Consider the following 14,368-nt stretch of genomic DNA (forward strand, 5'->3'; position numbering starts at 1 on the left):
GGGGAAAGAAAGACATGAATATAACATATTAAGAAAATTTTCATTTAAGTGATTTCAGAATACTTTCTTAAACTTAATGTAAATTTACTCAGAACTGGTAATCATATATTTCTGCTTACCTTAAAGAAATTGGAACTATTTCAGGTAGTTTCTTAGAGGAAGGAAATAATAATTTTTAAAAAAGCTAACATTTACTGGGTAATGATTGCATGACAAACATTATTATCTGATCATATGAAACACCTAAGTTTTTCAATCAAAACTGGTTGAATTGTGGCAATTATAACCACAGTTCTCACAATGTCTCTTGGAGGTAGATGGTAACATTGTTCTATATTTCACATGGAGCAAATAAGGCATGGTGAGGGTAATAAGGGTGCCTGGCAAGTGAAATATTAGGTCATACTCTCCCCAGAGTACTGAAGGTATCTCAGATAGGGAAAAGTCACTGAGGCTGTTAAGAAACATGCACATTTCAGGGATGGAAAGCAAGACTACTGGCTCAAATTGGAAGACGTCAATAAGAGGCGTGTGGACAAGGGTTTCCATCCAATGAGCATCTTAGGACTAGAGTGTGATGATACCTTTTTCTTTCCTATGTTTGGAAACCAGAGGAAAATTTGGACAGAAGGGAGGGAGAGAAAACTGGAATTAGTTATTAGAGGTGAAAATGAGAAAACAGAAGGCGAAAACATCTGGATGAATGAGATGAAGAACAGAGAGGAGCCAAGAGAAGGAAACAAAGTAGTGTAAAGACTTGGAGTTGTCAGAAGGGGTAAGCTTGGAGGGATCATCACCTTGACTCTTAGTGAGCATTAAAGTTAGTAGTAAATGAACTTGAAAATAACTAAAAGTATTCTATACAAGCCTCCAATGCCAAATGTTTTATATAAAATGAAACACATGATTTGTCATTTATACTGTGGAGAATGTCAGAAATATTTTGGAGATAAAATGACACCACTTTGGTTTCCTGCATATTTTACAAACTTTTCATAAGGATTCTTTATGATATTTTGCTTCTCTTAGAAACAATGCATATTCCTATATATGTTTACTTTAAAGTTTTTCATCCCCCATTTTAATATTTTTAAACAGAGAAAGTCTCTAACACAAGACAAAATGCAATTGTTTGCACAGACTAAAAAGTTTCTTGAAAACTATCCTCCCTATTTGATTTATGAAGGAGAAAAGCCAAAAGAAAACAGAAGGAAGTTACCTCACTGGCAATTTCTCTGGAGGCTTTGGCATGTTTTATTTCAATGGCATCAGCTCTTAAGTCATAGCCTTTCTGCTTGGCCTCATCCCAGTCTTTTTGGTAGAGTTTCTATTGAGGTAGAACACAGGTTTGTTCATAAGAATTGAAAATAAGAAATATGTTCAATGTAATCACAATATAAGTCATAAGCCATAATGTAAAGAAGACATCATAAGAAAAAAGCATTCATTCCTGAGTCTTTTTCTTATTAACAGTTTACTTTGTAAAGTATAGGATACTTCTTATTAAAAATTTAAAGCTAAGCATCAAACTCTATTAGTGTTTGAATATTTATATTTATCACAATATGATATACATTTGAAAATATCCCATTACACCGTCCGTGGAGATGAAGAATCAACAGTGAAGCTACAGACCTTTCATCAAGGTACCAGAGAAGACATGATAAGATTTTTCCCTTATTTTGCCCTTTGGCTCATCAAAGGCTTCTGCAAAAGGGATGTGACATAAATATCGCATATATTTTGCTCTTTGGATATAATTAAAAATGGCTTTCATATGGCTTTGAAATGTCAAACAAGAAAGCCTTAGATCTATCAAAAGGCCTAAGAGGCCAATGGATATTGTTGAGAGTTGACTGTCACTTGACTAAGGGTGTCATTGTTCCCAGTTAACATGCAAGGAAGTAAGCCATAGATACTGAACATGGGAAGATGGTTTCAAGGATGGAAAGAGAACATCAAAAGGACTGGAGTAACCCCACTCCTGCAGTCTAGGCACCCAGCCACGTAACTATGCTAATGTATAAAAGAGAGCATTTCTATTCACTTGCTTTGGGAATGATAGGTAAAGGAAAAAAACCTAGCACCAAAGCCATGGAAATTTCCAAGTCAGGCAATTTGCCCATCATATCAAGTGGAAATACAGCCCTAGAAAGGCTTTTCATTCCATGCTTATGCCTCTTACATTGCTGATTTGCAAGGCATTGATTTGGGCCTGCAGCATGACTGGAGTATCCGAAGGCATGCTGATGTTGGTTTTATCTTTATTCCAGGCTTCTTGATACAGCCTCTGTGGAGAGAAAAGAAATATTACTTTAACTCAGTAGTTGAGATTGGTTATCTGAAAGTAATCTTTGACAACTTTGTGGAAAAAGTGTTTTACATATATTTATGATGGTCAATTTGATGTGCCCACTTGGCTGGGCAATGGTACTCAAACATTATTCTCTATGTTTCTGTGAGTGTATTTTTCAGATGAGATCAACATTCGTATTGATTGACTTTGGATAAAGCAGAGGATCCTCAGCTGAAGACCTTAATACTCTGACCTCCCTAAGCAAGAAGGACTTCTGCCAGCAGACTGCCTTTGAGAGTCAACCAAAGCGCTTCCCTGCATCTCCAACCTGCTGGAGTACTTTGCAGATTTTGGAATTGACAGCCTGCATAATTGCACCAGCTGATTTCTTAAAATTTCTCTTTCTCTGTCTTTGTCCACATATACATATTGGATCTATCTCTCTAGGAAATCATGACTCATAAAATATTATACTATTTATTATTTAGGATTATGTTATGTGTCTTAGTATTAACAAAAGTTAAATAAACATTTATTTCCCTGAGTTACCATGGAGTGACATTTCAGTACTTCAAAGTATGCATATGGTGGGAAAAGAAGGCATGTTGTATTTGTCAGAGTTCAACTTCCAGGCATCTTTACTAAGCAAATCAAGAGACTCAGAATTGTTCCTGTCACTATAATTCTTTGAAGAGAGCAGTCTGTTCCCTCAGTTTCACTGTCATTATCTGAACACAATCTAAAACAATGAAAGCTTGGTAATAAAATGGTTCTTACTTCACTCATTTGCAGAGAATTGGTTTTTGCCAGGACAATCTCTGGAGTGTCAACAACGGTGGTGAATTTCAAAGCTTCTGGTCTAGTCCTGTAGAGCCTTTCATTCACCAGGTCTTGAGCACCCTTCACTCTGATCATTTCTACAGAGTCTACGGGCATCCAGCCAATGCCTCGCAACCAGTCGAGGTCAGATTTATACACACTCTAAAAGAAGTTAGACAAAAATATTTTAAATGTTAAACCACAGCACTCCTTAGCTACAAAATAAACTACAAGGGGTTGAAGAATAAGAAGCACAGGAGATACTGGTTCTACAAAAGTAAGACCCAAGCTTTTTGATGACTTAGGGTTCTCAGTATTGATGACAAAAATAATTTATAAAAGCATACTTATTTATACTAGTCACAAATAATAAATAGTATTAGTGAATTCTAAGATATAATTATTTGATATTGCAAAAAATTATATAGTTAAAAAAAATTTAAAGGGAAACTTTGTTGCATCTCATTCCATTTTAATTATTTAATAAATGATTCAACTAATGAATGGTTAGTGTTTGGGATCTAGCATACAGTGTCAATTATTTTAAAAATACTCCTATTATTTATATTTGTTTCAAATATATTTTTCCCATCAGCAATTATAAATTTCATAAAGAAAACAGTTTGGAATCAAAGGCAGAAATAAATTACATGACCTCAGTAGAGCTCATCATCTCTGTATTTTGCTTCCCATGATTTAACTGCGAAGTGCAGTTTATTAAGTAATATGAATGGTGCATCCCCCTATCCTCCTGGGTTACACACAGCCTACAAACCTGTCCACAGAGGTACTGATTGGACAATTAACAAATCTATGCCTTCCCACTCCTTCTTTCCTGAAGTTCACTTTACGTACATCACTCTGCAGGTCATAGGCCTTCTTTGCTTGGATAATGTCGTTTTGGTCAGGCAAACATGTCCAGTTATGTAGATAGTTGCGATAATCAACATCACTGACTAAGGTCTGGCATTTTTTGGCCTGCACCACCCCCAGCATGTCCACAGGGCTACTGAACTTGGTCTTCCACTTCTCAAAGTCCTTCTTGTACTCCCTGTCACTCTGGATCTTCCCTGCGTGTATGGCGCACATAATTCTGGGATCATCTTCAACGCTCTGGGCTCCGATGTGGTGGCCTTTCTGTTTCTCATATGCCTCCTTGTATTTGTACTAAAATGAGAGAAATACAGATTTTCAAATCAAGTTTAAGGACCATGCTCATGCTGACAATGTGAGATGGGTAAGAATTTCATACCTTGATCACTTTGACATCTCTGAACAATTTGTAAAAACATTTTATTAACGTATATTAGTTGTAGCGGGGGATTTCACTGTGACATTTCCATATATACTTACAATGTGCCTTGATTAGGTTCATCCTCACCATTGTCCTCCCCCCCACTCACCCCGCTTAAAATGACTGACAGGTCTCAATGTTCTATCTTTATACAAGTATATAAAGTACATCAACTACATCCACCCTCCTTTACCATCTCCATTCCCCTTCCACTCTGCTAGAACCCTCCCCCTACCAGGACCTGTTTGACATTCCTGCCCTTCATTATCTAAGTGCATATTCATTGTTCAAAGGAGCTTTGCCATGGTATTTCATCAGAGAATATACGGTACTTTGATTAGTCTAATCCCTTCTATTACTCTTCTTTACCCATTCTTCCCTTCTGAACAATTTTTATACACGTTGAATAAGCTTTTATACTATCATAAGACGACTATAATCATGTATCTTCATTGATTTCCCAGCAGTGACTCTAATTATATTTCCAAATCATATTTTCCTTCTCTGTGACAACTAAAGAAAGGGTCTTGGGAGGTAGGACAGGAGGACTGGGGAATACATGTGGCAGCAATTAGAAAGTGTGGTCCAACAGCCACACTGGGTTGCCCAGCACTGTGGAGATCAAGGGAAGCAGACGGAAGGTACTCACATCACTGGCAATGTCCCTGGAGGCCCTGGCACTTTTGATGGAAATAGCATCTGCTCTCAGATCATAGTCCTTCATCTTTGATTCATCCCATCCCTTGGTATAAAGTTTCTAGGCAGAAGATAAAACACAACAGAAAATGAAAATGTCTTTAGAAAGTTAATAGGCCAATTCCACACAAGAAATTGTATGGTGGAAAGAGCATTTTAACGACTTTTAAGAATGGCTTAAACAATAACCAGGAAATTTCTTACATGGCTGATATTGGCGGAATTGCTCTTGGCCAGCAGGATTTCTGGGGTATCTGGCATCACGTGGATGGAGGCCTTGTCAGCATCCCAAGCTTCTGTGTACAAATGCTACGGGAGGGTGGAAAGGAATGGAATATTCCATTAAAGACAATAACATTTCAGTTAGTATCAAGCTTAGCTCACATTTAAATATACATAGATCCTTTTAAGATTATTTGGAAGATAGGGAAGAAAGAGGGTAGAGTAAAATATGCTAACATTTAAACAGCTTTACAATAGTTTCATAGTTAATATAAAACAATGTAGTGGTCTCATTATGAATATTTTCATTCAGTCAATCATAGATTTACGACCTCTAAAGAAAAAGCTTGGTTACTGAGCTATGATACAGTAGAAATCCCTAGACATCAGAGTAAATCTCAAGTTTAAACTCAACTCTATTACTTCCAAGCTGTGTGATCTTGAGAGAAATAACCAATTCCTCATCTCCCTTCCTCCTTCCCTGTTTCTTTCCTCCCTCCCTTCCTCCTTCCCTTTTTCTTTTGTTCCTTCCTTCCTTTCCTTCCTTCCATTCCTTTCCTTCTTTTCTTCCTTATTTTTTTTGGTGGGACTGGAGTTTGAACTCAGGGCTTTGAGCTTGCAAAGCAGGTGCTCTACCACTTGAGTCATGCCTCCATATTCCTCCTTTCTAAGAGAGGGATAAGCATATCTTTTTTGCTGAGTAGTTTTAAAAGATTAACCATAATATGTAAAATGCCTGAGACACAGTAAGTTCTCAACAGTTTCTTTTTAGTGTTTCCTATAATTATTATCTTTATGGATATTGTTGGTAGGTATGGTGTAAAATAGTGTTTCTGGAGTTTTATACCCCAGACTCTGGAATTTGCTATCTAAGAACCAATTCCTATTCTGTTCTGAGCACTTCAGCTTACTATCTAAATGGCTGAAAGATATCCAGGCAGGGGTTGGAGAATTTATTTAAGTTTCAGTCTAAAGTGTACACGTTAAGGGCTTACTTGCTGCATAAATAGATTGGTAGAACTCTGGAGGAAAGAAGTAATCCTCTATTTTGTGTCAAAAAACTGCAAGCAACAATATCAGCTCATTTTCAAAAGTGGATTTCCAAACCTAATGTGGCAGAGCAAATCAGCTTACTAATTTGAGTTCTATACTGGCGCTGCCATGAAACACTGTGCATTGAGTGGCTTATGATCCTTACTAAATGGACAGAGAAAGCAGCAACCTGAGAGTGCGCTACAGGGGGTAATGTGTAGAGAAAGGCAACCCAAGGATGGTAGGTATCTGCAGGTTGTAGCTGAGGAGGGAGAGTGTGTGTCATCCCAGGCTGTGCTTTACACACACAGACTATCAGAAGGCAGTGTGCGGAAGAACAGGGAGCACCAACTAGAACTCATGAAAACGCTCTGGGAGAGGCCTGCACCGGGAATCAGCACTCTTCTATCCCCAGCTCTGGGGGTCTTTCAGGGTCTTTCCAGCTTTACAAGCCGAGTCCATGGAAGGCATGACTGATGCCAGGCAACCATCGAGTCCTCACCTTGCTCATTGTGAGGGCATTGTTCTTTGCCAGGACAATTTCCGGGGTGTCTGGAATACATGTGAATTTGAGCTGGTCTGCAGGCTGCCGATACTTCCTGTCACTCAAGATTTCTCCAGCTCTCTTCACCTTCTCCACCTCAACAGAGCCAATAGGAACCCAGCCAATGCCTCTGAGCCACTCAAGATCAGCCTTGTATATAGCCTGAAAACAAAATAATGTCAAGCATTTGTAGACACTGCCTAGTTACCCTGGTGCCCGATCCTGATTTAACACACGGATAATGTATAATTCTGAAATTTATTTGTGTAAAGTTTTAGGAAGAGCCACAGGATTTCCTTACTTTGTTTAGAATGGCTAGACAAATGCCTTGTCCCTGAAGGTAGTCAAATTTGCTGGTTTTAAGATCCATGAAAATCTCTTTAATAATATGATTTCATTAGTACAAAACCACTGCCTGCCTCCTGAAACAAGTGTTTATTCTCTGATATGACTGTCCATATCTCCTCATGTGGGAATACTTTTCTGTTAGAAGACAGTTGGCTCCTGTCTTATTGGGCATTGACCTTCACAGCCTGTGTGGGATATACACAGTGACAAACACTATTGATTGACTTCTTGTGAATTAATGTCTTTTCTGAGAACAAAAATGGCATCTTTGCTTACGTGATTTTATGTACACGCTTCCATGTCAAAGAATACAAATCCTTTCACTCTGACTTACTTTATTCCAACTCCCTTTTCTTGTCATAGAGCTCAAGTAAAAGAAGACTTTTTAATCCTTCTTCAATTTTCTTCCTTGAATTTAAATAATTGGCTCTAGGAGAACTTTTCTCAAAAGTAAACAATTCTTTCTTTAATGACTTTTTTCTTTTACAATGCCAACATTTTTATCATTCTTCCCAAGCCAACTATTTAGTCAAAGCTTGATCAAAACAAGGAACCACCATAGCAAAAATATTAAAGTTGCTAAAGGACAATCTACTGACTGACAAAAAAAAAAGTACTTAACATTAATTTCTAGGGTGCTAGAATTTTCCTGGAAAATCTGTCAAAATATATATGATTCATTCTAAATTTTCACTCAGAGGTTATAATGGATACCTCCTGTGAGGAGTCAGTAAAACGATGGTGAGATCAATTCATTTGGAAAATTGGCTTGTTTTAACCAGGAATTCTAAATCTTGGCATCAAGGAACTTGGATAGATAAACTATAGCAACCTTATTTTTATTAACTTTTCCCCCAGCACTGTGGATTGCACTTGGGGCCTCTCTCATGCTAGGCAAATACTTTATCTCTTGAACCCTATCCTAATATTTTTGTTTCTGAGATAGGGTCTCACTAACTTTTTGTTCAAGTTGGCCTCAAACTCTCAATTCTCCTGTTTCTGCTTCCCAAGCAGTTGGGATTTTAGGCATGCACCATCATATCCAGCGCTATGTTCATCAACTTCTAACTGAAGTGCAGCACACTTCATTCATGGGTATAGGCAGTAGATCACGGTAGTATTAACACCATGTGTGAGCTTGTCAGCAGTAGACATCACAAACATTTTTATATTTTATTACAGATGTTGGGGACTTCTTGAAATATTTATACCTACCATTTCTGTGAAGTTAAAGTAGTTATTACACCCCATAGCTAGTTATTATACCTATGGCTGCAATTATATAATGTATTAGCAAAAAACACATATATTACATCACAGATTTGGTTAACATTTTAATAACTATATTAAATATGATTTTTTTTTGCAATACTGGGGATTGAACCCAAGGCTTCATGCTTGAGCCACACCTCTAGTAGTCCTTGAATTCTTTTTTTTTGGTGGGGGGTAGTGCTATGGTCTGAAATCAGAGCCTTGCACTTGCTAGGCAGGTACTCTACCACTTGAGCCATGCCTTTAGTCCTCATAGGTTTCTTTTGACACCAATATTTTATGTATTTTATGAAATTACACAGAGCAGATGTTCATGGGTTTTACCTCTCTGTCAAAAGATTCCATGGCACAAAAAAATTAGAACTCCATTTTTAAGCTGTTTAAACACAGGGCTGAAGAATATTAGAAGCACTCACATCGCTCTGTAGGTCATAGGCCTTCCGAGCCTGAATGACATCATTCTGATCAGGCAGACAGATCCATTCATGTAGAGGATGCTTGTAGTCTATGTCGCTTACAAGGATCTGGCACTTCTTGGCCAGCACCAACCCCAGCATGTCCACTGGGCTGCTGAACTTGGTCTTCCACTTTTCAAAGTCCTTCTTATACTCCCTGTCACTCTGGATCTTGGCCACATGGATGGACCACATCATCTTGGGGTCATCCTTAATATTCCGGGCCCCAATGTGATGACCGAGCTGTTTGCGGTAGCCTTCCTTATACTTGTACTAAAGAAAGAAAGGAAATATGAATTTGATGATAAGAATCCACATTATTTCTTTGTATTTTCCCTACTACTATTATGAAAGAAAAAGAAGAATATCATCAACCCCATCTTATAGAGTAGAAACCTGAGGATCACAGTACAAGTAGCTAGTAAGGCCAAGCCTAGACTAGAGAGCTTCTTGTTTCTAACATTTTTTTCCTTTTCTTTAAACTACATCACCCAGTGTACACTGGATTTCTTTACAAGTAAAGGCAAAACATGTCGTGCAATCTACTGAGTATTTACTTAAAAGACATAGTTATTTTTTCTAAAACATGTTTGACACTAACAATATTTAGGGGAAAAATATTTAGGAACATCTGCCTTGTTATTAGAATTTATAATGAATTCCCTGGTCAAGGATGTGCATTATTTTTGGATAGAGCTTATATGTCACCAGGAAACATTCCCCTTAGTAGTCTGTCAATATTTTCAGACTTTTACATGGAGAAAGTTATGCCTTGGCGTTAAGAATAATACATCATGGTTTATTTTACCATGAGATGATCATGGTAACAGCCGGAGAGTGCTTTGTGAGTAGAATGAAGTGTAAGTCTAAGGTATGGTGCCCTTCCAGAAAAAATCCGGATTTCTGTCCTAAGGAGGCCTGGTTCACAGAGAAGACATGGATACCCTCAGGAGGTGTTTGTCATGTGGGTGCTAAGAAAAAAATCTCACTCGCTTCTCAGGTTGTTCTTAAGTTCTGTCCTGTTAGGGGCATTTTAGTAACAGAGGCTCACTGATAGTTACAAAGGATAAAATAAAACTGTAAAAATAGATCTATCATCTAGTCTTCTTTTAATGTCAGTATAAATAGACAGAATTAGTAAGAAAGAGCTTGCATTTATGTTGGTTGATTCATCTATGTATCAATCTCTTCAATTTCATAATCATCTGTATTGGCTCAATTTCTGGGGCTCAAAAATGGAAGCATTTTTAAAAACTATGTCTCTATCTTTGACTGAATAACAGGTACAACAAATATAGTATTTATTGTCTTCCTTCCTTTCTTCCTTTCCCTCTTTCTTTTTCATTTGCAAGTTTGTACATGGAGAACCACTAAAGGGAACTGAGACTTGGACAACTGAAGTTCTGACAAGAAGAACTCTTAAAGCTGCCATTGGTTGACATTCTTTGAGTAGGAAATGCTTCTTTCTAAAATATCAACTTACATCACTAGCAATATCTCTCGAAGCCTTGGCTGCTTGGATTGGAATGGCGTCCAAGCGCAAGTCATACCCTTCCTTCTTGGACTCCTCCAAAGCATGTTTATAGAGTTTCTGCGGAAAACAGAGTCATTAGTCAGCATTCCTTTCATAAAACATGAAGTTGGTTTTTGTTAAATTTTCTTTGTCCTTATTTAAACTACTGAAATAAATCCACAAAGTCACGTATTCAGATGGGTTTATAGATAACTGCTTCATGGATGCTCAAAGATTTTTGGGCACATAATGTGGGGGGACATCAGCATTTGCTTGCCAAAATTTTATATGCTCAAATAAGCACACACACAAAAATAGCTATTTTCCATTGCCACCATATGTAAGAGAACAGTCATATTAATATTAAAGAAGGAGAAAGAATAAGGACAAGATTTAAAAATTGAATATAATTAATTTCATGAAAAACTCCATGCACTGTTATTTTTTTCTCACTGAGCTGTCATCTACCAATAAGAAGCACAATTAGTATGCATACCTGGAGTTTAGGGTTATTGTCATTATGAAAACATTGGTTCTGATACACATGTCTAGAAAAATGCTTTCAAGTAACATTAAATGATAACCAGATCATCTCAACATAGCAAAATAATTATAATAACTTATTGAGTTCCATCCTAGTACCTGCTTATTACAGTTGTTGAACAGAATTCAGTTGTACCTCAGAATCCATAAGGATTAGTTCCAGGAACCTCTTCCCCATATCAAAGTCTTCAGATGTTCAAGTCCCTCATATAAAATGGTACAGATTTGCATCTAAAGCACCCACATCCTCTCCTATTCTTCAAATCATGTCTAGATTATTTTTTCTAATTAATGGAGTTCTTTATTAAATACAAAAAAAGAGTTGTTAAAAGTGTGTTGGTGAAATGCTGTGTTAATTTGAATTAATGGTAAGGAAGTTCCAGATTACTTATGATACATAATGCAACGTAAATGCTTATAAATAGTTGTTATATTATTTAGGGAATAAGAACAAAGTCTGCACATGTTTAAGGCAGATGCAATTTTTCAAATGCTTTTGGTCCATGATTGGTTGCATCTGTGGAGGCAGAACCTGCAGATGTGAATGGCAGTGATCTGGAGATGGCTTTGAGAGTATTGTCACTACCAGGATATTTCTCCATAAGTGTTTCACTTTCTGATATTCTGTTATTAGAAAGCCAGCCTTTTATTACAACAGCTCCAATAACTCACTTTTGCCTTTCTGTTCATTACAAGAGCAACATTTTACTCACATCACTGTAGTTTATTCGGTTGAGTTTGGCTAACATGATTTCTGGTGTATCAGGCATGACATGGATTGTTTTCTTGTCATTGTCCCAGGCTTCAGTGTATAAGCGCTATTTAAAAAATGAGAAAAATTATTATGTGTTCACAGACATTCTTCTCTTGATTATGTTAGTCATTTCTCTTTTATACAAAGCAGAAATAAATTTGCTAAAGCTGTCTAAATTCCTACCTGTATTTCTTATTAAAATTCTTTAAAAATGTAATAGTTCTGAAAAGTATTATTGGGTTGCAATATTTAAAAATGTGTCTAGGAAAGAATTATTGTATCACAGTATTATTTAACCTCAGCTTAATATTTTGAAGTTTCATTAAGTAACTATGATATTACAATAGAAAATCATTTAAAAAGGTATCATAAATATTACAGTAATCTTTGAAATGTGATAACATGTCAGAATTTTTACTTTGTTCTATGGTAACTTCTGAAAGCTACGGGTAAAGAGTGAAGACTCACCTTATTCATATTTATTGCATTGTTCTTAGCCAGCACCTGCTCCAGAGAGTCTGTTATACTGGTAAATTTCAGGGTGTCAGGACGCTGGCGGTAGATATTATCACTTAGTATCTCTGTGGCTCTCTTAGCTTTAACAACTTCAAAGGAACCAATTGGAACCCAGCCAATGCCTTTCATCCATTCAAGATCTGCCTTATACAAATTCTGAAGATCAACAGATTTAAAAAATCTATTAATTAGTGCTTCAGATTCATAGTCACAAAATGAGTCATACTCAAGAATTAAAAAGTACTGATGAACAGGTAAAGCTCCCAGCATACTCAGATACTTAGATACCTTAAGTATCTTTTTTCCTGAGCATTTTTTGGTGTAGAGGATTGCACCAAGAATGATGAAGGATTTTAAGCCATGGTCTTCAAGATTATTATAAGATTTTTATATGGGAGCAGTGCTTCCTTAGCCTTCAAAAATTTCTCCAGTAGCTCCAAATAAAACCAGGTACTCAGACCAATGGCATATGAGTATTGTGATCACAAAAACTCTTGCCTTAATTTCTGTCTTCAAACATCTCAAGAAAATATCAACTGTATAAAGGAAACATGACGTCATAAAGACATTAGGTATTTACCTAATTAGTCATTTTATTTTAATCTTAATGGGACATGGTAAATGTTAGCAAGTATAAGATGATTGTTTCTGAAAGAACCAAGAATGTATTAGCATTTTTCTACTAGTAAATATAAATGTTTATTAAAGTAATTTAGCACAATACATTCTTCCTTCCAGTCTCTCCATATTATCCTCTGCCAACACACACATTTCTACCTCTTTAGCCAAAAGTTGATAGTGATATACTTTTGAGGGCTATGTGTCATTTGATTCAGACAAGGAAAACCTGAATAACTAGAAAATGTGTACTTCTATAAAACTGATAACATTTGTTTTTTTCCTTTACTTATCACTTTTAGATGCGGAAAACACTATAAAATAAATTGTAGTACTTCCAATGGAAACCTCCTTTCAGACACTCAATTGTGTATCACTTGAAATAGACAAATTCAAGTCCCTTGGCACCAATCAGAACTCACAGACATGTTTCTATCTTTCACCATGCAGAGCCAGCACTAGGGATACTCACGTCACTCTGCAGGTCATAGGCTTTCCGTGCCTGAATGACATCATTCTGATCAGGCAGGCAGGTCCAATCATGCAGATGATGTCTGTAGTCCACATCACTGACCAAGGTCTGACATTTCTTAGCCAAGACAATACCAAGCATGTCCACTGGGCTGCTGTACCTTGTCTTGTATTTCTCAAATTCTTTTTTGTACTCACGGTCACTCTGCACCTTGGCAATGTGCAGAGACCACATTATCTTAGGGTCATCATGTATCGCTCGGGCGCCAATGTGGTGACCCAACTGCTTTCGATAGGCTTCTTTGTATTTGTACTGAAAGGGAGAACAAAACATAAGGAGGAGGCACTGGGGCTGTTCCATGCTGGTTTTTCTGGAGGATGCTTTTCTGTACTATCCTAAGACATCAGGAGGTTGCTCAAATGAGCTGTAGTGTTGCCATTCATTGGGGCATTGCTCCTGAAGCAGAGAGTGTTGTGCTGTTTGTCACAGCTCTATAGAACTCCATGACAATTCCTTTCTATATGACAGAGAACTGTATGCCTACAAAAAAAGTGATAAAAAATACACATTTGAAGGGAAAGCCCAGTTATAGTGACAAGTTGTGACAGTGCCTCCAAAGTCCTCACATGAGTGAGCCCACTGGAGAGCACACCAGGGCATGTGTTTACATGGCTCATTAAAATTGTTTTCTAGAGTAAGCTGAGAAATAGTTTCCTCTTCACATATAGTCCAGGAAGGATAGTTCAGTATAGAGGTTCAATTTTGCACCTTTGGAAATCTGTTGCACAACGATAGGAAAAAGGTGAAGATAACTGAACAACTGTACACTTGAAAATAGTTATGATGGCAAATTTTATCTTTTCTTGCCACAATGAAAAAAAATTTTTTAAACTACAAAACAGACAACGTTTCTACTGTTGGATGAAATATTTTAAGATGTTCAGGAATTTAGTATCTTCATTTTCAGGGCAAAG

At 37.0% G+C, this 14,368-nt stretch overlaps 1 protein-coding gene across 45 annotated transcripts in view; it reads right to left on the minus strand.

Annotated features, from left to right (window-relative positions):
• The window catches only part of Neb (nebulin), a 202,863-nt gene that overhangs the window by 92,541 nt on the left and 95,954 nt on the right, over window positions 1-14,368 (minus strand). For all 45 annotated transcript variants that reach the window (XM_074070778.1, XM_074070748.1, XM_074070741.1 and 42 more), the window contains 12 exons: window positions 13,395-13,706; window positions 12,257-12,460; window positions 11,748-11,852; window positions 10,462-10,569; window positions 8,940-9,251; window positions 6,862-7,065; window positions 5,310-5,414; window positions 5,059-5,166; window positions 3,971-4,282; window positions 3,074-3,277; window positions 2,186-2,290; window positions 1,220-1,327 (listed from right to left, as the gene is read on the minus strand). In XM_074070778.1, the coding sequence (XP_073926879.1) occupies window positions 1,220-1,327; window positions 2,186-2,290; window positions 3,074-3,277; window positions 3,971-4,282; window positions 5,059-5,166; window positions 5,310-5,414; window positions 6,862-7,065; window positions 8,940-9,251; window positions 10,462-10,569; window positions 11,748-11,852; window positions 12,257-12,460; window positions 13,395-13,706 (2,187 nt within the window). The remainder of the gene's footprint in view (window positions 1-1,219; window positions 1,328-2,185; window positions 2,291-3,073; window positions 3,278-3,970; window positions 4,283-5,058; window positions 5,167-5,309; window positions 5,415-6,861; window positions 7,066-8,939; window positions 9,252-10,461; window positions 10,570-11,747; window positions 11,853-12,256; window positions 12,461-13,394; window positions 13,707-14,368) is intronic.

Source organism: Castor canadensis, chromosome 4 (genome assembly GCF_047511655.1).
Source record: "Castor canadensis chromosome 4, mCasCan1.hap1v2, whole genome shotgun sequence".
NCBI classification, from domain to species: domain Eukaryota; kingdom Metazoa; phylum Chordata; class Mammalia; order Rodentia; family Castoridae; genus Castor; species Castor canadensis.